The sequence below is a fragment of the Esox lucius genome, chromosome 21, assembly GCF_011004845.1.
Source record: "Esox lucius isolate fEsoLuc1 chromosome 21, fEsoLuc1.pri, whole genome shotgun sequence".
In the NCBI taxonomy this organism is placed as follows: domain Eukaryota; kingdom Metazoa; phylum Chordata; class Actinopteri; order Esociformes; family Esocidae; genus Esox; species Esox lucius.
In genome coordinates, this window is record NC_047589.1 from 22,076,804 (window position 1) to 22,100,179 (window position 23,376).

Below are 23,376 nucleotides of genomic sequence, written 5' to 3' on the forward strand. Positions count from 1 at the left end.
TGAAACCAAATAAATTGTCAGAAGCATATAGTTCACCAAGCCCTTGCAGTGCACTTCATAAAATGTGTTTCCGTATCACTGAAAGCCCTGCTTTTCACTGATTTAAAAAAAAAATTAAATAAGTCAAAAATGACCTTTATATCAAGAAACCATGAATAGAAACATTCCATAGTTGAAAACATCTGTTTTAATGTTCAATTTCGTCCTATCCATAAACCCTTCATAATGACAATCGTTTTAGATGCACCGAACACAGACAGTACACCGAACACAGACATTAGCAGGCGTACCTCGTAACTGATCCTCTTGTGCCCTCTGTTGGCAAAACATACAATTTAACAGGATTCCACTTACGACGCCAACAAGAACGATTTACCTGTCAATTTATTGTTGGCCTTATATATTTCATTCACCAGGACACTTACAGCATTTTAAATGTACCTAGTTACTTCCGTACATGATAACCATTGCCAGTTTTCTAATCGATCTAGATGACTGAATCCTGCATTAAGCTTCATTTTCTGAAAAGGAAGTATTTGTATTGGACTGTAAATAAAAAACGCGGCCTTAGTGTCCCATACATTAGACTAAAAATAAGGTTCCATTCATATATTCACTGTATTAATGGAAACGATAGACTCATTTTGGAGCAAAAGGGAGGTTTAAGCAGTGTACATTTTTTTAGGAGTGTTTTGACACCAATGTAATATTTTATTTTCTTACTGAATTTGGAAAAATAGATCTACAGATACCACACAGCAGGTGTTATGTGGTCTACTATCTTGCAAGAAAAACTTCACTTCCCATCAGGTCTTCGGCAAGGTTGTACGCTTAGGTCTTGTGTAGGAGAGCGTGTACGTCATCATTCATTAGTGGTTCGGTAGTGACTAAGAAGCAGCCTAAAGGACGTTGAAAGCAGCAAGGTTGTACTAAGTAGCTCGTATTTTAGTCCCGAAATGTTGCCAGACATTATCTGCATGTTATTTTCACCCAGAGATGCTAGTCAAAATTCTAAAGTATGCTATTTAATGTGCTTGCTTGTTGTTTTATAAACATGCTTGCGACATGCTATGCTCTATGAGCTAGTAGTTTTGTTGTGGGGCTGGTTAAACCAACCCGAGATGAACCAAATATGTATGTTGTACATTCTGCGCTACTTTGAATTTGATTGCAACGACATTGAGACAATTTAGGTCAGTATTACACTGACGAGTTTAGCTAATAATTGCGTAATTGTATCCAAGAACAGCTTAGCCACGGATAGAAGTTGGCCGTGTTTGTTAGTGTTTTGCTAATATGTAGGTTAATACATTATAACATGAACTTAGCGGGAGAATGTGGTTTATGTATTTCTTGCTACATTGGGTCATCAGGCTTAACCCACAGTAGTGAATATGTGGCAATCATCGATATACATGGCTTAATATCTATGGTGGCAATTGTAACATTTCCCCTTTTTGTTTTGTCTTAAGATGACTGATTGGGTTGGATATGGATATGCAGCCCTCATTGCATCCGGGGGAGCGATGGGCTATGTCAAAGCACGTAAGTTTGTTATTATTTGATCATGTTTACTCCTTTGTATTTTTTTAAAATTACTTTTTAAAAAGAAACCGCACAAGTGGTTACTACAGACTATTAGTTTGGACCATGCACCCTTTCCCATTACACAGCACTGGCTACCATTGGTTAATAAACTGGTGGCTACTAGTCATTAACCGGTGTACCTGGTTAATGAACTGATACAGTTGTGCTCATAAGTTTGCATACCCTGGCAGAAATTGTGAAATTATGACTGATCATGCAAAAAAAATATATTTTAATTAAGGATAGTGATCATATGAAGCCCTTTATTATCACATAGTGGTTTGGCTCCTTTTTGAATCAAAATGATAACAGAAATCACCAAAATGGCTCTGATCCAAAGTTTGCATACCCTTGAATGTTTGGCCTTGTTACAGACACACAAGGTGACACACACAGGCGAAAATGGCAATTAAAGATGAATTTCCCACACCTGTGGCTTTTTGAATTACGTGAAGAATTGTTTGGGATACAAAGAAAACCCCACAGCTAACCTCAGGAGAAATACAGGCTGCTCTGGAAAAGGATGGTGTGGTTGTTTCAAGGAGCAAAATACGACGATACTTGAACAAAAATGAGCTGCATGTTCGAGTTGCCAGAAAGAAGATTTTACAGCGCCCATGCCACAAAAACACCCGGTTACAATATGCCTGACAACATCTTGACACGCCTCACAGCTTCTGGCACACTGTAATTTGGAGTGATGAGACCAAAATAGAGCTTTATGGTCACAACCGTAAGCGCTATGTTTGGAGAGGGGTCAACAGGGCTTATAGTGAACAGAATACCATCCCCACTGTGAAGCATGGTGGTGGCGCACTGATGTTTCGGGGGTTTGTGAGCTCTAAAGGCACAGGAAATCTTGTGAACATTGATGGCAAGATGAATGCAGCATGTTACCAGAAAATACTGGCAATTTGCATTCCTCTGCACGAAAGCTGTGCATGGTACACTTTTGGACTTTCTAGCACAACAGTGACCCTAAGGCACAAGGCCAAGTTGACCCTCTAGTGGTTACAACAAAAAAAGGTGAAGGTTCTGGAGTGGCCATCACAGTCTCCTGACCTTAATATCATCGAGCAACTCTGGGGAGATCTCAAACGTGTGGTTCATGCAAGATGACCAAATACTTTGCATGATCAGGTGGCATTTTGCCAGGATGAATGGGCAGCTATGCCACCTGCAAGAATTCCGGGCCTCATGGACAACTATTACAAAAGACTGCATGCTGTCATTGATGCGAAAGGGGGCAATACACAGTATTAAGAACTAAAGGTATGCAGACTTTTGAACAGGGGTCAGTTTATTTTTTTCTTTGTTGCCATGTTTTGTTTTATGATTGTGCCATTCTGTTATGACCTACAGTTGAATCCCATAAGAAATAAAATACGTGTTTTGCCTGTTCACTCTTTTTCTTTACAAATGGTACATATATTACCAATTCTCCAAGGGTATGCAAACATTTGAACACAACTGTAACTAGTTGTCACTCACCCATGTACTTGGTTATTGAACTGGTAACTAATTGTCACTCGCCCATGTTTTTGGTTAATAAACTGGTAACTAGTTGTCACTCACCCATGTTTTTGATTAATAAACTAGTAACTAGTTGTCACTCACTCCTGTGTTTGGTTTGTCTTGTCCCAGGCAGTGTTCCATCATTGGCAGCTGGCCTTCTCTTCGGGGGCTTAGCAGGGGTTGGTGCCTACCAGATATCGCAAGATCCCCAAAATATTTGGGTGTCTCTTGGTTGGTAAACATTATTCTTTATGAATCTTTGTTTTTTAGTACAGTTTCTGTCACATTTAGCAGTGAAACCATCTCACTATTATTGGGAAAATTGTTAGAGTGAACCCCCAAAGCAGCATAGGGAAATATATTTGGTTTAGACACCTAATACTGCGTGAATACATTGGCTGACAACTCAAAGTACAGTGTTGCTTGTTACATGTTTCAGTGTGAAACTACTCTCATTACATTATTTTAGGTGTTGTAAAAATGGTGTTATATGAATCATCTCTGATTTTGTAAACGTTGCTTTACCAACGGATGTTCTGGCTCTGGCCCAACACATACATTTCTGGGACCAATTAGACAGAACCCATTGTTTTTATTGCGGCCGAGAATACCCAGGGAGGTGTAAGGGAGGACATTTACTTCCATCGGTGTAGCGCGTCGTTTGGTCGAAGCACAGAATTTTTGTTGCCAGGCAAATGCATACATACAACATGTCCTTCCTTTGCCCAGGCCTCTCTTGATCACCAGCGTCAGGGTAATGTGTAGGTTTACAATAGGACTACTTTACTAAGTCATTGTCCCATTGTTTTCCAGTCACGTCAGGAGCCCTGGCAGGCGTAATGGGGAAGAGATTCTACAGCTCTAGGAAAGTAATGCCTGCTGGTTTGATGGCAGCTTTAAGGTAGCTAGACCTACTCCATACTTTGTTTTGATTAACGTATACTGAGTTAATTTCAAAGCAGATGGTGTTTAACTGTAGAATATCTTACCTGTGTATTCTGACTAAAACAGTGTTCATTCTTGGCTATACTTCATTCTTTAACATGTTTTTGTCTTACATTAAACATAATATGCTGTAATATTTGTCTCTAATGTAAAACATGTATTAGGCTTTGACCAAACCTTTTTTGAAACAATCAACATTCACCAAAGTAGATAGATCTCTCTGAGTAGATCATAGACTTGCCAGTAAATAGACTTGCCCATTCATGACCTTACTTTCCTTTAACATGTTTCTTTTATGTATACATTTTATCTAGCATCCTTATGGTGGGCAAGCTTGGAGTTGGAGTGCTGCTGCAGAAGCCTCATGAGTCATAATGAGTCAAACTGACATGAAGACTTTACACACTGACGTAAAAATCACTGTTACCCCTTTCTTTTCTCTTATTGCAACCTGTCACCATTTAAACACGTAGATGTTATTTTGTAAAAATGTATAATAAAACATTGATTCTAATATCTTGTTTCTAAAATATCAAGGACTGCAATGCATTTTCCCACATCATATAGTTAGATTGACATTACATGTTACTAGAGATGAATGATTGGTGAAGTTGTATAAAAGGTCAATGAAATGGCCAGTGTTAATTAGACACATCCTACCAGTGTATTGCTATCATGCATAATATAAAGTCAATGCTTCTTTAGCCACTGGTAACATCACTTACATTATTCAAGAGAGTGTTAAGCCTGTGAAATAACAATTTTAGGAATAATTAATTGAATTTCCTTTGCGTTGATTAATGCAAACAAAAGGCTTAAAACTAATAGAAACCAAATACATAACTACATTATAAAAATGGAGAATACAAAATCCACTGTTAGCGGGCCTAAACTTAACATAAAAGCGATTTTCGTGAAGGTGAGGACTGTCACTTTTAAGTACAATCAGCCCAGCTTATCCATCAAGCGTCAGCACATTATTGTTTTTTGACGTAGAGCACTCTGTTCAGCCTGTCGATCCGAAATGACCATACGTAGATGTCTCTGGGTGGTGTTCTGGAAAAGTTACAGGGACTTGTCCTCCAGGTCTTCATACATTACCCAAATAATGCCGGTATAACATGATCAACATGTAAAGAAAGCCTATCAATGTACAGACATCCTCAATTGGCCTTTATAAGTGTTACTTTTAATAATTTACTGGAGGCCCCTCAGAAGGATATGCTCTGAGGATAGTATAGCTACAAACAGGTTTTCTTCTCTGTGCACTTCAGACTGGCCAGAACTGACAGTTGGGTTGATAGCATCTCCTGGTGAGCTACCGATTGCCTCCATACTTTGAGGCCCAGTCTACCCTCCCATGGATCGGCTGTGCAGGGGGACCTCTAGTCAGGAGGTTGCCAGAGGTTTTCCCCAGGGCGGAGTAGCTCTGGCCTTTCATCTGGGCCCTGTCGCCCCTCCTCTTCCAGCCCTCGTAATCTGAAAAAAGGAAACAGACTCATGTGGGGGACCTCTTCGTGTCAAGGCATTGTGACCCGGAAAATTCCGTCAGCGCAAAGCACAGTTGTGAGTTATTGATCCCAGATCTCAGAACTGTATTGTAGTGAGTTGTACTTTGAAAACACAATAGGGTGAGGAGAAAAAGTAGAGGAGAAAAGTCGAGGGTTGTGCAATCAAAACTTAACGTTCTGAAATGTCAATCTGGGTTCAACAACATGGTTCTATCTGCACAGACTGTTCCCCAATTTAAATAAGTACATTTAATTATAACAGCTTGTGTAATAATGTTCAATATAGAAGGTTGAAGGTAAAATTACAAATAGAATTTCATGTGAAGCATTAACAACATCGCTGTGGTTTGCTACGCAGTAAGCAACTTGCTCTATGCAGACCTTAAGATTTTCTGTTTGTGAAAGCCTTTCTATGGGTGGCTTTTGTATAATGCAGAAAAGAAAGCAGCAGTGTCATTGCAATGGGCATTAAACCACTGTTAATATCATAAAGGACCGGTTTTGCGGACATTGATTCTTCAGTTCAGGACTAGGCTTAATCAATCTCAATGGAGATTTTGCAAAGAGCTTGATTTTTTATTTTAGTCTAGGCTTAATGTGTCAACTAAACAGTTTTCACATTCTTCTGAAAAAATTGTGAAAGAAAACTGTTTTTAAATAAGAGAGAACCTATAATGTGAATAATTAAGGGCTTTTATGCTTCTGTCTGCAACATTTATTTTGTATTTTTCAAGTCCCCAATTTCAAGACTTATGTAATGTCTTACTCTTTTATGACTTTTATTAATCACCTTTATAGGAAATATTTGTACTGACATCAGACAAACATGACCGGTTTTCAATCCACTAATGACGCTGATTAGGCTTGCACGAAGCATGAGCATCTCCATTAAACATCTATTTTAGTCCTGAACCAGGTTTAGTCTGTGTCTTGAGACACTGTTCGATTGCGGCTCTTTCCAGCCTCAGTATCTATTAAGGCAGACAGTCCAATCATTTTCAATCAGTCAGTTTGTTCCCAATCAGTGCTCATGACAATACATGAAAATGGCCTCATTTAATGTAACATAGATGAATGTTAATGTGGGTCTAGTTCTCCAACTCGTTAGGCAATGCAGACCCCAGTTACTGTTTGCCAGTGTGTATTTGGGCTTCCTTTCCCCCTTGGCCTCAACAACTATGACCGACTTCTCATCAGTTTTAAGGGCAAACCATTGACTCACAAATGATTAATATAAATAGACAGATAACATCGACAGCAGCTACTGTGTAGGTTTTTAGTATGATTATAGAGGGCAATGCTATGGTAGTGAGTTTATTTTCCCACAAGGATTACACACACAATGATCTACCATTTCAGAATAAAAACAAGTGCAAGGTGGAACATTGATACTGTTACACCTGGACTGAAACACTTTGTATTACCTTCAGTGTTTTCACACATGGGTGTGCTGGAGGATTTTGTCTTTAACGGTTTTGGTTTCATATTTTTGGTATCAAGAGTATAATGATCAGCTGAGAGAGCAGGAAGACATGGAAAAAGATCAGTTCAGAGGTCAAAAATAGAGGGAAAATTTTGAAACGGCAGAAATTGTGAAAAATAGAGAGAGTGTAATTGTATGAATCACTAATAATTCGACCTATCAATTTGTATGTACATTTAAACAGGAAATATAGGACATCTTACTTGTGTTCTGGCCAGCAAGAGCAGCAAGCTGAATCCTTTGACCCACGGATCCAACTTCTTTCTTTTGAACTGAGGGAATATAACCCCCAGAGAGATTGTACTTGGTACTGACGAAGTTTCCTGAAAGACATAAACCAGAGATTGATTTAATGTGGACAAACGTTTATTTAGAAAATCCATTTACTTAAAAACTCTTTAAAAAAGAAATAATGCTTTGCCTGTACAACTTTACCAGCAGTTAATTTCATATTTACCAACAGAAATGTTTAGTAATATTGACTGTGGTTCTCTGTCATGGTTCTCCACAGTGATGTATGTGTATTTGGGTGTTCTCTCCTGCTGTGTTAATTGGCTTGGCTTATTAACATGTTAACCCACTCCCACAGTCTGCATGCATAATGGTAACATATGCAGAAATGCTATACCACTTCAGCACAACTAACATATAACAGTTTGCTAACAACATGTTGATAAATGTTTATTGGAATCTGGCGTTATTCCGAACATTACTTAATAATTAAACAAACTAATTAATTTCACTCTGGATATTAGCTAATTCGGAATGTTTTATAGGTTATGAAATACATCATGAACCAGCAATGTACAATGACATTGAACATACGTTCTCTCTACTAGGAGTACCTTTAGCTGAATCGGGTAATCTTTCTTTTAGAACAGATTTGTCCGTAGTTTTATCAGAAGGGTTATCAGTAACATTATCATCTGCTCCCTCAGCTAAAGACAGGATGATGGAGCCAATACAGAGACGAAAGGCAGAGAAGGGGAGGAAAAGACAGGTTGAAGAAAGAAAAGAAAATCAATGAAAAACATCATTCTAGCAACATTCTAACAACAAGTTGGAATAAATGTAGCAAGTGTTAGGGAGACGGAACAATGAGAAAGATGGTGCACTAGATTTTAAATTAGGCCACTCAGTCCAAAAACCCAAGGTTGTGGGTTGGAGGGGGGCCTTTGGGGATACTTGTCTTGATTCCCCTCTGATCTCATGAATAAGGAAAGGGGGGCAGAGCACAGAGACACACATATTGTGTGTCTGTCTACATGACAAATGAATAATGAAGGATCCCGTCTCCAGAGAGCCCCAGACACCAAAGTGGCACACTCCAAACATTGTTGGTGCCCAGCCAGAACTAAAACATCAGGGCGGACCAAATTAGCATTGCAGAACAAAAGCGTATGGCATTTACAGTAGGACTGTTCTGAAAGAGGCTCTAGGAGTAACATGGCATGTGTAATGTAAAGTGACTTACCTGCATGGCCTCGGTTAATGGATAAGCCAGCACCAATGGGGCAGAGGACTTTGTTTACATTGGCTGAGTTATCCCACAGATCTCTGAGTGTCAGCCCACTGGATTCCTTGTCTACTGAATTCTTGCCAATTAACCCTGCAAGAAGAGGAAGCTTTAAAATGGCTGTAAAAATGTGGACGGTGGCAACAAACACGGGAGTAACTTATTGTCACATGCTTCATGTTTATAGGTTTTTATGAGATGAGACGAGACAAAGAAAATAAGGAGCACATTCCAAGTTGTTCTTACCTGGCAGATATCTTGACTGGCTCAGGTAATGTTGTCTTGCTGAGGAACCTGGGAGACTGGAATCCTTTTGGCCAACCTTTATATGGCTTGGTAATTTAGTAACAGTGCTAAATGAGTATATCGGTTTTTGCACTTTGGGTCTGAAAGACAAGAAGGCAAAAAAAAGATCTAACTGAAGTAATTCAATTCCGTCAATGACATTTTTAAGTGAGACTGAACATGACCCTTTGGCAGATTACTCAATCCCCAAAAAGCATCTAGCTGTAAAGAACACATCTTTTTTTTTTCTCCTCGTGATTTGCATATTAATCATAGTTGTAGAAGTGTCACAGAAGGACAAACACTGAAGTAAATAAACAGCAGGTGACATCTACGCATGACAGAGGTTGCAGAATAACCCTTGACTGATCATACTGTGTGTTACTATAGTCCTTAGTGCCCTTTTCATCCCCCGGTCCCAGGCTGGGTTTCTTGGAGTGGGACACGGAGTTTCCGGAAGGTTCAGACTCCTCCCAGCTGTCTGAGGCCTTCACTACTGTCTGGCCCCAGCGCCTGCGGCTGCTCTTCAGCCCCACCGTCGCGCTGTTCTCACTACCAGACCCAGTCGTCGCCACGGCAGCCGGCGTCTGTCAAATGGTCAGAAGTTATCCAGTCACGTGTTGTCTCAGAAAGTTTGCTTCCAGGAAGGTGTTGTGTTATACTGTGTTTCCCACTGGCATTGAATGTTTTCTACATGTTTTGCAGCTATTCCGTTGTTCCCTTTAAGTTTCATTGCGTGGACACGACCCTGGCACTCACCGTTTTAGGGCTATCGTCTGGGCCACACGGAGATGTCTGCCCAGTCTGGTGGTCTGTCTGGGGCTTGGAGGTCTGCTGAAGGGGCTGTTGGGTGGCCTGGTGGTGTCTGCTGGACGCTTTGGGGTGGTGGCTTTGGGACATTTGGGCCGAGGAGTCCGCTGAAGAGGAGGGCAGCTCAGCTTTGGGCTCAGAGGAGGCTGAGGATTGAGTCCTTAAGGTGGCCTTGCGTAACTCACTCCCAGGCCGAGGCCCTAACACCTGGCCCACCTTGAAGTATGGGTACCGCAGGGCCTAAAACACAAATAGCTGGTATATGACTATGATGAGCAAGGCACATAGCAAACATGTTGTCACCCACAAATTACTGTATGCCTAGGCAATCAGGCTTATTTTGTAAATGTCCGATTACGCTTTGGCAAAACACATCATTTTCCCAAGTTTAGTCAAAATCATACCAGGCAGTGGTTAAGATATCACCTGTATTCGCAAAGGTAAAGATCCCTGAGCTTGTGTGCCAAATTGAATCACAAAGTAAATGTCAAGAGAGACATTTTATTTACTGTTATAGCACAACCATGTGGTAGATATGAAGGTTGAGTCTTGACTTTGTTAACAACGTTTTTCTCAAAGGTTGTTGAAATAAAATAAAAAACATTGAGTGATTTGTATGCATTTATGTATCAGAACACGTACATGTCAATGTTTATTGGTCAATCGAGGCAATCTTGCTTTGCACCTGTGTCCATACACCGGTCCTATCAAGTTTCACAGCAAGTGGCGCAGTTGTCTAAGTTACTGCCTCGCTATACAGTTGCATCATTACAGCCAGGAATTTGAATCCAGATCCTATGTGCATCAGAGGACACACGTCCAACTTTAAAGACACGTGCTCTTTTACCACAGCATTATTCATAACAGAATTTCTCCATCCAATTAAAATAAAATATGAAGAGTGGCCAAGTTCGTGATCGAACATCAGTCCCCAGACACTACCACTAGACCAAGCTCAAAAGCACCGTCACCATTTTAAGAAGCACTTAAACAGTTAAGGAGAAGGATCAGCTCCAAGGGCAGTATTACAGTCAACCTAAAGGGCAATCGGACAAGTCTCTGCGGGCCACGACCCCCCCAACGCTCTGGGCCAGGGTCCCATGGAGGTGGATCGGGAGCGCCAACAGGTCTGGGACCAGATTACAGCACACGAGTCCCTTTCTGTGACGCTGGTGTACCTGCAAAGCGGTGGGCCTCTTCTTGGGGTCCCACATGAGCAGGTCCTTCATCAGGGAGATGGCCTCCGTGCTGGCGTTGGGGATGAGGGTCTTCAGGTGGGTCGGCACACACTGGGGGAACCGGAAGTTCATGGCCGAGGCCAGCTGGTGGCCCTCTGGCCAGTCACACTGGTAGAACAGAAGAGGGAACGTCTTTTTCACAGACATCATAAAAGCAAATTGTGGCTTCAAAAACGGTTGCCCCTGTACGAAATGTGACAGTAGCTAGTTCTCATGTGAGTTTTGTCCTATCCTGTGTGTGTGTGTGTGTGTGTGTGTGTGTGTTGGATGTGATTCAGTATGTACACGATTCATGCCAATTAGAGGTAATTTCAGTAGTTTTGTATTAGAAAAACATTCCATTCCATCAGCTCAAATGAGCATGAACAATTTACAGACTGGATTACTTCCAACACACACATTTTCATAATTTACCCTACACACTGCACAACAGAGACTAACATTTAACCAGGTGTAGGCAACTATATGCAGCCGTTGGCCGATGTTTGATGGAAAGGATGGTTTCTTGGCTCAGATCATAATAATACATTGTACACAACAAATGTTCCTTAGCTAAGCAAACTTATGTTATACCTTCAGAACATTGACAGAAAACCACATACGTCTTTTTTTCTCTGTGGCAAAACTTAGAAAGAGATTCAATAAATAAATACAAATTTTGGTGCTGATTTTCCTGGTGATTTTATTGAAGTGGTTCCGTAATGACAATGAAGCAATAATTTGGTATGATATTCTGTTAATAAAAGCACACTGATGATGTTCTGTTCCCTTCAGTTTGATTTACTGCCTGGTCCTGTCCTGTCTGGGAAGGCATCCTAATATCTTTTACTAAAATCAGTGGACCTCACACGAGATACAAAGTTTAGTCGTGAAACTCAATTCAATCTACCATCTTTTTGTGACCAAAAACTGTTTTTTTACAACACATTTCGAGGGGCACAAACAGATCACTCCATCTATTGCCAAACCCCAATACAAACTATACCACAACACTATCTCTCCGTAGAGGACTGGTCTCTCTTCTGCCTCTCACCTTCTTGACCGTCCCCAGAACCTGGCATATCTTGAAGATCTCATCCACCTCGCTGTTGCCGGGGAACAGGGGCCTGAGGGTGTAGAGCTCGGCCATGATGCAGCCCACGGCCCACATGTCTATCGGGGAGCTGTAGATGGATGACCGCAGCAGCACCTCTGGGGCACGGTACCTGGCCACAAACACCACCTTTCAACATTTCATGCACTGTACGAAATGTGAGGACCAAACGTCACCATGGAAGAACCATGGAGGGTCCCTTACCATCTTGTAGACACGTAGTCGGTGTAAGGAGGGCGGGACCGGATCTCCCTGGCCAATCCAAAGTCAGCTATCTTGACTAGCTCAGGGCCCATGCAGAGCAAGTTCTCGGGTTTCATGTCCCGGTGGAAGAACCCTGCGGAAGTGTTAGGGGTCATAGAACACTTCAGCTCAACCTCTCTGCAAGTCATCCAGAAAGATTGCTGCTTTTTTTTTTTTTTTTTTTTTTTTTTTTACGGTAATGTTAATGATATATTTACTACTCATATAATGCAAAACTCATCCATAATAATAATCAAATATGAAATCTGGTCGTTCAATGTTATGGATTTAATTTAGTTTTAAACTAATCAGTCAGTCAAAATAGATTCACATTCTCCTTAAATAGATTATTCATATACTGATTTTGGATTGAGGCCAATAGTTTGATTCTAATGTAAAGGGATATATACACAAACTATACAAATAGAGAACAATTATACTTTTAGCTTGACTTCAAAAATCGGACTAACTTTAAAGTAACTATCCCTTTAACCCAAAGATAATGGAATTAACCTGTTTAATAAGCACCATATGGGGTTTTGTGACATTCGAATGGCTATGCTAATTCACAAAAAGACAAAAAGCACATGGACAGACCAGAGCAGCAAGAGGAGGACTAAGCATCTTACCATGCTTGTGCACAAACGCCAAACCAGATAGAACCTGGAACATGATGTTCCTAATTTCATTCTCACTGAACATCTTATTTTCCCTGGCAGCAGAAAAGAAATAAAATAAAAAAAGACACACAAAAGAAAATAGAAAAGAGGGAACAGAAAGAACAGAAAAAGAATGAACCAGCCAAAGAAACAGAATACATAGAACATGCTTATTACTATGGAGACAGCCCCCGGACTTGTGGATACCTGTGATGGTGTTGGACAAGCACAGACTTAGCGTGGTGTGCGAGCAGAAAGGAAATCATGCCGTTGTCACTCACAGTGCAGAAGGCCAGATAGAATCCACAACGGGACCTCCTCTGTGAGACTGAAATCTTTTTTAACTCGAAGTTGAAAGTGTTTTTACCGTTCAGCTCTGGGTTGTACACTTGAGGCTTCCACATGTCCGTTCACAGAAACAGCAAGACAAGACAACGGCGGAGTAACCACGGGCAACAGCCAGCCAGGTGCAAGCTTGTGACAGTCCCAACATTTTTTGTTTGACAGAGTAAATACTTGTCAGTGTTTACAGACAATATCCAACTCTATGAATGATGGGAGGGCCAGCAATAGCAGAGACCTCTGTAGCCCAAATAGTTTTAGGAGTGTTAGAGGAGCAAGTCAAGCGAGCCTGGTGAAAACCTACCATGTTTATGGATAAATGACAGCCCTTGCAATATTTGAAAGCTTATGTTTCTGATCACTGACTCAGGAAACAACTTGTTTCTGCAAACGAAGAATTGATAGAATTGTCAACTGATATAAAACTTTATATGAATTTTTAAATGTGTTCACTAAGGCAAGCAATGGAATTTTTTTATGTTCTGGAATGGAAAACAAAACAAATATCCATTTTAGTCCAGGTTGGTCCTCTGTTTCAATCCCCCAAAAATATATCAACACAATCCTGTTATTTCCTACTTAAATATGTAACATGTTCAAAAAGTAAAATACATAAATTTGGGTTAGGGTTAGGGTGAGTGGTCGACTTTAGGATTTCAGATGTTTTGCTTTTACTCCCGTAAAAGCAAACTGCGGGCCAGAATGAAGTTTAACTTTACTCCCTTTTTGCCCACCCCTGGTATGGGCATTTCTAAATGAAATGAAAACCTCACCTGTCCTTCATGAGCTGATACAGATTTTCTTTCATGTATTCAAAGACAAAGTAGAGATGGTCGTTCTCTCGGATGACCTCCTTTAACTTCACTACGTTGGCGTGGTTTAGCTTCTTCAGCGACTGTACATGCATTATGGGATGGACCAAAAGGAATATCAAAGTGTCCAGAGTAAATAAAATGAAACACATTTGCCATAACATAATCATAAATATGAACTGAAACTGAATACCGTTAGAAAGCCTGCGTGCATGTCGTTGTTATTGTGAGTATAACAATCTTTACCTTTACTTCTCGAAGGTTCATGCATTCTTCCCATGAATAAAACTTCCTTTTCATCCTGTAAAAGACCAGTGGCATTATGATTTATTTTAGAAGATGAAACATTGGCACATCCAACCCATCTGGTGCAGTATAAAAACAAATACAAATGTAAAAGAATGTCTGCAACTCTGGTATGCTTCCCATGGTGAATTTATTTAAATGCACAAGACACAGAAGTTTCGATCCAACTGTGACATATTCATCAGGTCATTTCTTGTGTGTTAAAATAAGTTCACAATAGGTGTCAACCATAGTTGCGGACATTCGTTTACATTATGGTGATTTATGTTTACATTACTAGAGGAACAACAATGCTGTTTCTACTGTATACCTTAAATCTAAATACTGAGATAATATCAACTAAATCATAATGATTATGTGCTGAAGAGGACATTTCCAACTTCTTAATGCTACTCTAGCCAAAGACGAAGACGGCAGTTATTATTTGTCTTAATTATTGTTTCCCAAATGGATCCATACAGTGCCTAAATTGTTTTTATTACACTGCACAAAATTATAAACGCAACACTGTTTTTGCCCCCATTTATGGATGGATTCTTTTGGCAAAGGAGAAGTGCTCACTAACACAGATTTAGACAGATTTGTGAACAATATTTGAGGGAAATAGGCCTTTTGTGTACATACAGAAAATCTTAGATCTTTGAGTTCATCTCATGATAAATGAGGGCAAAACAATAGCGTTGCGTTTATAATTTTGTTCCGTGTAATTAATAACTTGGCATCGTAATGAATGCCATGTAAACACAAAGTGAAACAGGTCTGTAAAACAAGGCGTTAAAGCATAAACTGGTTTGTCATTTACAGGTGTTCATGAAATGAAACCCTGTTCCCACTTAACATTGAAGGTGTCCATTACATGTCAGTTAATACGTGTTACTATGTACAGAAGGTAGTAGCTCCAACGCATCCTAGAACTGGCACTCTGGTGCTCTGGTGCAACCCAATCTGTCGAGGCGTTTTCATTCTGACACTGCTGCCGGGAATTATGTAACCGGGACCGAAAATGCCAACATCGTACTCCTACTTGTCCTCCTGGCTGCCGGTTAATTCCTCTCCACGGCAACACAACACTACAGACTACTTTCACTCCTGTCGCCGGCACCGGCATGGCTATCACTTGCATGGTAACCAAACATTCGGCGGTTCATTCACTCCACCCGTGCTGCCACATCAATTATTCAGACTATCCTCCCACGATGAAAGGCAGACTTGTAAGCTGGTTTGCATTAGTCATGGGGAAACCTAAATTGAGACTTCAGCCCCATTTGTTTGTAGTTAGGCAGAGTTTACAGCTGGAGAGTTATCTGTGGTTGCTGACATTTCTGACCCTAAACCTAAGCTCACCCCTTACCTAGTCCCTGTGACATTGACCTTCACCCTTAAGTGCTTAAGTTTTAACGTAACAGACCAATTTTCTATTGTGGATTTCACATTTGCTTGTGTGTAGGCTTTTACAGTTTCATGCATCTAACCAAGTGTGGCACTTCCTTGGCATTTGGTTGTAGCCCAAAATCCGCCCCAATCTCTTCCCACGCTGCCATCTGGTCCTTTTCGATATACAGCCCATATTGCCCCTCCTCTGACTGACAAATCATCAGCGCTGGGCAGACAGACAGCTCAGAAAACTGATTCCTTATCAAGTATATCCACTTAGCCTGTCTACAACAGACTTACTTCTCCGACTTCCCCTTTCCCATGAAAGTTAAGGCTGTGGGTGACGCAGCCATTTTACAGTGGTCACCAGAGACTCCCTTGCTTTCAATCCCTCTCAGAATTGCCCTCTGCAACAAAGGCTAAGTAAAATGAGCATGCCCACAAGAATGGGAAAACATTTGACCATATACAAGGGGACCATATACAATTATTTCTTTTGCCGGGGGGCAAAAAAAATAATATTAACTTCTCAAAACAAACCGATGCAAATAAACCAACCAGGGTAAGCCTCGGGAGTAAGCAAACCACCCAGACAAGCAGTTGGGTGGATTACTATACGCACCTCTTAATGGCTACCAGTTCTCCTGACTCGTTGCTTTTCCCCATGAGCACGCTGCCATAGGTGCCGTCCCCCAGCTGCTTCAGCTGTGTGTAGCGATTCATTGCCAGCCTGAGGGAGTCACAGCGGGGTCCTCCTAAGAGATATTCCTCTCTCCGTCTCACTTGGTCAGTACACGGAGATGCTCTTCATTGGTGGGGTTTGTAGAAGGTCCCACGGGCATGGTGCCATTTCTCTCTCTTGACAGGATGCGCACATTGGAGATCAGACAAATATTACTATCCATCCTGATCCTGGCATTCAGCAACACAAAGAAACACAACAGGGTCAATACTGAGGTAACCGGCAGCCCACAACCTAACAGGACAACATTGGTGGAAGCTGCCAGACAGAGTATAGGCCTGGTTCTCCTGATATAAGGACCATTAAAGGAGAATAAAGGAGAATACCGATGTGGAGAACCCCCTCTGATGCTCCTCTGCTTGTGAGAGGTGATGAAGAGGATTAAGTGTGTGACAGCAGGGCCCTGACCTGACAGCGTCATCACCACCCGTGGACATGACACAGCCTGGCTTGGCCTACTGGCGATTAGGAGCAGTGGGACATAAACAGGATATTACATCACCCCCATACCAGAGGTATAGATTGGCTAACAGTGGTGTCTGGAATGGAATAAATAAGTCTCAAATACAATAATGTGGTTTCCATGTGTTTGATAGCCCTCCATTCACTCTGTTCCAGTCATTACTATGAGCTGTCTTCTCTCTTTCTCTTTCTTTCTTTCTTTGTTTCTTTCTAAGGGAACACAGGCAGACTTTGCGCTATCACACCACAGAGGCCAAATGTCACATCACACTTAGCACACGGATGCAGCACAGCCCACCTAGGCTATGACCCCAACACCGGCCTGCTTACTTTTTCTATTCTGAAGGACAGATATCACATAGAATAAATATATCCAACAGTTAGATTTGTTAGAACACTTAAAGAAACAAGCAAGAGCGGATATACCCTACCTGGAACTAGAGTCTCCTTAGTATAGGATACTGTAACCGATACAACTATGGTTGAGATTGAGGCTGCTTATCGGAATTAGACAATGGAGAATCAACTGGGGTGTGATTTCTGACACAGTTCCAGAGGTTTGTTTTCTTTACCCATATTTTACTCCCTTCTGAAATATGTATTGTTCCTCATGCGTTCGTGGCCTTGCCTCATAGCTGCAACTCCCAGCAGGTTCTGGAGATTGAGACTTTCTGGTGCACCAGGTCTTGCCATACCAACAGTAACCGGGACTCTGGGGGAGGGGGGGATCGGCCCAGCACTGCCAGGGTGGGTGGTATGGATGCCGGCAGGATTGCCTCATCTTGTTGCACTCTAGTGACTTATTGTGACAGGTCGGGTGTCCGCAAGCTCAAATGTGTTTGTTAACGCACTCTCCTCCAAATCATATGTTTTGGTATAACCTTCTTGGTTGAGTGAGCAGTGAGATAAGGAAGAAGCAGAACGCATTGGCAGCATGTGCTTAGAAGGACATATCCTTATCTAGTCTCCCGCAGCCAATGGGATGCACAACAAGGCATGGCCATCATCAGGAATTGAGTATCATCATATTGGAATGGGAAAAAAGCGAGGTAAAATAAATCCCGATACACATCTCGCCAAGCCGTTCTGCTCCTTATCACACTGCTCGCTCAACCAGGAAGTATTTGCCAGAACGTATGTGCTTGAAGGAGAGTGAATATATATGGTAAAGCAGTCAATGGAACTTAACCAAAACCATGGAAATGCGTGGGCAAGCTGCCACTGGGGAGAGTTTGAGAATATCTTCACTGCCCCCTAGAATATACAAAACAAAAGGAGTTTGTTTCTTAGTGTATGTCACACTATGTTCAGGTAACGTCAGAGTATGCTTGTATGGATGTCAACCGTTCACGTCATTGTCACCGGTAAAACTGCATAACAGCTAAAACGACTTTCACTACCACCATTGATTTCTGTATGCTAGCAAAACTACCAGTTTTTATGAACGGGACATAACAATTAGCCTAGCAGCCCTGTTTTTAAAATTAGAAAGGTCAGTTTCTAAAGACTGATCCATTCAAATGAATTTCGTGACAAAGGCAAGAGGACTCCTCACCATAAAATATGACCATAATGTCTAAACATATTTTGTAGTTTCCCGTTTTAAAATAATAATAATAAGAGAACAGTGCGCGTCTAGGTTCTCCTTCTTAAGACCTATGCCAACCATACCAGTAAGGAAGTCCCAATTGGTAACAGATGGCTAGAGTCGACTAAGCTTCCAGCGTATTGTAATCTGTTTGAGGGGTTAAGAAGGAATTAAATAGATGTATCAAGGGCAGATGACATTAAGCTAGTGAATGTCAGTAACAAATCTAAAATCCTGTTCTATGATACCAATAGTGAAATAATCGCCTAATAACCATACTAAATTTAAGTTTTGAATTTTTAGTCATGGACAAAACAACTGTCATTAACAACTCCAACACGCCTAATATGCAAGGATGACTTGCATTTCAAATGAATACAACACTAGCATCATTAAAACCTATTTACTATTTAGAATTTACACACTATTTTGATTTAATAGAACCTATTATTTAGGGCTACTTGTGAGTTTGAACGAACACTGCAAGGCATATTTTCTATACACAGTATAGAAAATAGTATCCCACTCTTATAATAGTCCTCTCAACTGTCAATTTCGCTTGGGGAAGACGTTTCTTATTGCCTTTTCTTTCTGTATTGATCTTTTCTCTAAACTCACCATTTTAGGGCGTTGTTCCTCCCTTAGACCGTTTTCTGAGCTTGCAGATTGCGGTGAAGTTTCTTGAGATAAAGCAAGTAATGTAACGTCCTTCGTATTTAGATAAGACGTGGGTGTGTGTGTGACTCTTCTCCGTGGCAACGTACACAGAGCAACGCGTGAACTGACAGGTGGCCATTTGGAAACGCAAGGGTTTGTGGGATTTGTTGTCTCGTGCCAGTCGGAAGTGTAAATTCTGTCGGATTTTACACTAAAATCTGTCTGATTTTACACTCGAGTCCGAGGTTGGTTAAACCAAGTTCCATCTCAGCATTTGCTATTAAGAGCAAATAAGGCTTACATGGGTTTCTTTCTAGCTCTTTTTGTTTAGTATTTTTGTCACGTATGGCACCGTAGCAATTCAAAACCAGTGAAATATTTGCCTCAGCCAATAGGTGGAGCAGCATACCTACATTGTGACCCCCGAAACATGCCTTGAGACTGTTCTGTTAGTATGTATGTATCGTTTTATGTAGGTTATACATTAAAGGGGTGTTTCACAATTACAGTCATGTCATTGATGCTGTGTAATTCCACTTTATAACTGGCATCCAGTGTTTCTGCATATATTTTTATACATGAATGGACGACGTTTTCTTTTTATCCAATCAAAACAACAAATATAAGATGTTTTATTGTCTGTAAATGATGTAGAAATTTAAAAAAAACAATCTGCACTCAAAACATAGTTAAAACTGCCCTCTACTATCACTGACGGTCAGGCCTTGGTCAGAACTTGCTTCGATAGCTCTGTCAATGAATTTGAGAGTAGTTAATTACCAAAACACAGATTGTGTGACCAGTTTGTATTGCCTACAATTAAATATACCAGCTTCAACTGCTAAATATTTTGTCCAAATCATATCTACAGTTTCTTATGCCCCAAATGATATGGCCACTACTGGGGCACTGTGTAGAATCCTGCCTCTAACGTTTACAATACTCAGCTTAAAAAATAGCACGACTTGTCTACTTGATAGTATTATGAGGATCTCGAAGGTGAGTAGGCTATGAGATTTAAAGTCAAATCAAACTGATTGAAGGACCGGCAAGTACGTTTAAATTGTGAATTTCTCAGGCGCTCTGAATAATTTTTTAGAAAAATAATAATGCTTAAAATATTAACTTCAGATATCTACTGTTAATTTTTGCTTGTATTGACGCTACTAGTACCGTAAAAATTATGTCCCATTTGATTAGCATGGACCTTCACAGTGAAAATGTACCAGTTGTTTGTGTCCTTATCCACCAGGGGGCTCTGGGGTACACATGTTCACATTAGACCACTATACTTTCCATTACAGGGAATCCAGGAGGCTCTTTAGCATGTGAGCAAACATGGCGCACGCTGACCATGCTATAATAATTCCTGAAATGTACAGAAATAAAACTTTGTGTGTACTGTTTTGGATGTATTATTTGTATATTATTTTATAAAATATTCACAAGGCCCTCAGCACACTTTAGAGAAAGAGAGAATAAAAAGATGATAATTGTTAATGAACGAAATCACTAAGAAATCAAGAACAAAGAAACAGATGCATTGAGTTTCTTTCACTTGTTAATGAATCCATGTTTAATTCCCCTGTGTTTGTTTATATATAGAAAATTATTAGAAAGAAGAAACATCCTGTAGATTTTTTTTTTTTTTCAATTAAAATATTTGGAATGGAATTTCATTTTCACCAATCAACCCCCAAAAAAACTCCCCCCTCCACTCCCCAAATTAACACAGTAAATTGACACTAGATTTATAAGGCTCTTCAGACAGACACGTCAGCAGAAACCAGAGGAGGAAAGGCACAGGGAAGTGGATTTGGTTACGTCCTCAGAGTGATTTGAGTCTGGGCTGAGCTCTCTGAGTAAGTGGCACCGGCTGACTATCGGCACTCTTCCGATTGAAGTTTGGTATCCTTTATTTGACTGTTGGCTGGCGATTGGGTAGCTACTTCATTAAAAGATTCAGAGCTCAGGTGCAGTGGACACAAATGTTGGTCCCTGAGTCAAGGAGACATTGGAAGTGAGTGGTGCAACTCCCAACTGAACATCTCAGTTTCTATGTGTTTGGGATCAGGGGTCACTGATGGACACTAACTGTGGCTTTGTGTTATTGTGTTATTCAAGCAACCAAATATCGCACTATTAAATTAGTGTCTTGACCCGGGTGGTTTGCTTCTCTAATCAAAGTCGGTTACACAAATGTTGTGAATATTTTCAGCACTTAAATTAACCCTCGTTAGAGGAGATGGTCATGCATCCAAACCTTTTAAATGTTTATTGGTGTGTACTGTTGATGAACTCATCCAGTTGGTAAAAGATGTTGAACTGTCACTGAGTATAATGAGATCTGTTGGGACATGAGGCATGTATAACTCTCCTGTTATTCCTTTTTCTAGAATCAGTCTTCCTTTTCTCAGACTTTTAGGAGCAGCTACCTCCCGATACAACTCCTCGCCTAAGTGGGTCTGTGTAAGGTTTGTGTTGTTTCTCCTTTTTATTGAGTTTGTATATTAATTATATTTTGTAAACTGGAAACAACATTTAAAAAATGCAATATAATTTAAACATTTAACTGCTTTTGATTAAAAAAAATCTCACAAACTTAATATTGTTTTCACCTTGGTTATTACATTGCAACTGGGCAAGAAAACGCCTATGAATTCTACTTAGTGGTATTTAAATACTTCACTGATAACATACGGTATATTAGATTACATAAATAGATGATTATGATGTCTACTGATAAGCCAGCTGCCTCTATGACAGTCTATTAACCAGCATACGATATGAGACAGACCGGAGCTGAAGGGGTGAAAAGAGCGATGAGCGAGTTTTCATCTCCTTTGTTTTCCATGCAGGAGTAATCCATCAATCGAGGAAATGTTCAACATGATTTGGTTTTGCATTGGTATTCATTAACCATTACAGTCGGCTGGTGTGGTGGTGTGTGTGTGTGTTGTGTGTGGAAAGGGGGTATCCTGCAGATGTGAGGATTGGGTTTCATAGGGGCATACTTTTGCTGGGCACCTCCATAATACACTGGTTCTTTAGGGCCACACACACAAAGTAACCTCGGCATGACTTGTATGGAACCTTAACTTCCTTTTTTTTCCCATGCTCAAAGGATCTGATGAACTCACATGTAAGTTCACTCTGTATAAACCTGGATTGGAAATGAGCAGTGTGTGAAAATACTATTTTGTTGTGTTTGTATTGCTAATTCAGTTTTAAAGACGTGTTGAAAACGTTAACAACTCTGAATTAATGATGTCTGAAATAATATATTAAAAACACCCAACTAAAATAGTCCAATTCGATAAGGCGCCAACCCCTTGTAACAGCAGTCATATCATATTGTTTAGTAACCAATCATATTCAAAATCACACAAGTTAATTGTATTCAACATGAATTCAACAGTGAAATCAGGCCATCCCTCCAAACAGGATGACTGAGCAAGTAGTAGACTGATCATAGAGGTTACCAAAAGGCCAGTGGCAACTTTTACAGAGTTACAGGCTTCAAAGACCAAGACTGGTCAAAGTGTATATAGACCAACAATATCCAGAGCACAAAACAAAATTGTCCTGTATGGCAGATGCCAATATGAAAGCCATTACAAAACTCTTTAGCTCTGTGGTAAAAATATTTGTGGTCTGACAAACAAAAAGGTAACTTTTTTGGCCTAAATGCAATGTGTTCGTTTGCATAGACCTAACATGGCCACTGTGAAACGTGATGACAAGCATCATGTTATGGGGGGGTTTCTTATTGTCAGGGACTGGTGCAAACAAATGAAGCGAGCACTGTACTGAAAAGTATTTTTTGTTTATGACTGTATTTTCTTCCGAAATCCCCTTTTCTAAATGTAACGTTTGATGTGTAGATAAGTGTATACGTTTTTGGGATTACCATCTGAATGAATGTCATTCAAACGTTGCACTTTTCTGACTGTCATTGGGCTTCTTTTATATTGCCATGCAGTTTTTGGACAATATTTAACTGTAATAATTGTTGCCATTTAAGATACAAGACTGAATTTCAAACCTTCAGGTTATCCAAACTTCACATTTTTTAAAACCATTAGGCTACCTTATTTTCAAATGTTTCTGGCTTTATAATTAATTTGGTATATATACTCCTCAAAAAATTAAGGGGAAACTTAAATCACACATCGGGTCTTGACGAAGGAAATATATTAAAGATCAAA

The 23,376-nt window shown here is 40.4% G+C and overlaps 2 protein-coding genes across 10 annotated transcripts; one reads left to right on the forward strand and one right to left on the reverse strand.

Moving 5' to 3' along the window:
• The first annotated feature begins 816 nt into the window (after positions 1-816).
• tmem14ca (transmembrane protein 14Ca) lies at positions 817-4,563 on the forward strand. Of its 2 annotated transcripts, none has more exons than XM_010885765.4 (5): positions 817-923; positions 1,473-1,545; positions 3,232-3,333; positions 3,916-4,003; positions 4,362-4,563. In XM_010885765.4, exons 2-5 carry the CDS (start codon positions 1,473-1,475, stop codon positions 4,420-4,422), a joined length of 324 nt encoding a protein of 107 aa, XP_010884067.1. In that variant the 5' UTR covers positions 817-923; the 3' UTR covers positions 4,423-4,563. The 2 variants fall into 2 exon arrangements, with proteins under 2 accessions (XP_010884067.1, XP_019897489.2); XM_020041930.2 differs by lacking the exon at positions 817-923 and adding an exon at positions 930-1,016.
• A 125-nt stretch (positions 4,564-4,688) lies between these two features.
• mak (male germ cell-associated kinase) lies at positions 4,689-19,291 on the reverse strand. Of its 8 annotated transcripts, XM_020041927.2 has the most exons (17): positions 19,130-19,291; positions 16,788-16,919; positions 16,342-16,631; positions 14,286-14,340; positions 14,001-14,122; positions 12,856-12,938; positions 12,188-12,320; positions 11,924-12,095; positions 10,831-10,998; positions 9,602-9,892; positions 9,218-9,429; positions 8,804-8,943; positions 8,516-8,650; positions 7,887-7,979; positions 7,245-7,364; positions 6,983-7,072; positions 4,689-5,526 (listed from the first exon to the last, which is right to left on the reverse strand). In XM_020041927.2, the coding sequence occupies exons 3-17, from the start codon at positions 16,440-16,442 to the stop codon at positions 5,366-5,368; spliced, it is 2,076 nt and encodes a 691-aa protein (XP_019897486.2). In that variant the 5' UTR covers positions 16,443-16,631; positions 16,788-16,919; positions 19,130-19,291; the 3' UTR covers positions 4,689-5,365. The 8 variants fall into 8 exon arrangements, with proteins under 8 accessions (XP_019897486.2, XP_019897487.2, XP_010884068.2 ...); XM_020041928.2 differs by lacking the exon at positions 16,788-16,919 and having other exon boundaries at positions 16,342-16,577; XM_010885766.3 differs by lacking the exon at positions 16,788-16,919.
• Positions 19,292-23,376: the final 4,085 nt, after the last annotated feature.

Excerpts from the sequence above, each read along its gene's own strand:
- tmem14ca (XM_020041930.2), top strand. The coding sequence starts at position 957 with ATGTTGCCAGACATTATCTGCATGTTATTTTCACCCAGAGATGCTAGT. Across the intron at positions 1,546-3,231 it reads GATGGGCTATGTCAAAGCAC|GCAGTGTTCCATCATTGGCA; the intron begins GTAAGTTTGTTA and ends GTCTTGTCCCAG. Across the intron at positions 3,334-3,915 it reads AAATATTTGGGTGTCTCTTG|TCACGTCAGGAGCCCTGGCA; the intron begins GTTGGTAAACAT and ends ATTGTTTTCCAG.
- mak (XM_020041928.2), bottom strand. The coding sequence starts at position 16,442 with ATGAATCGCTACACACAGCTGAAGCAGCTGGGGGACGGCACCTATGGC. Across the intron at positions 14,123-14,285 it reads TGAACCTTCGAGAAGTAAAG|TCGCTGAAGAAGCTAAACCA; the intron begins GTAAAGATTGTT and ends ATGCATGTACAG. Across the intron at positions 9,893-10,830 it reads AGAGGCCCACCGCTTTGCAG|GCCCTGCGGTACCCATACTT; the intron begins GTACACCAGCGT and ends TTTGTGTTTTAG.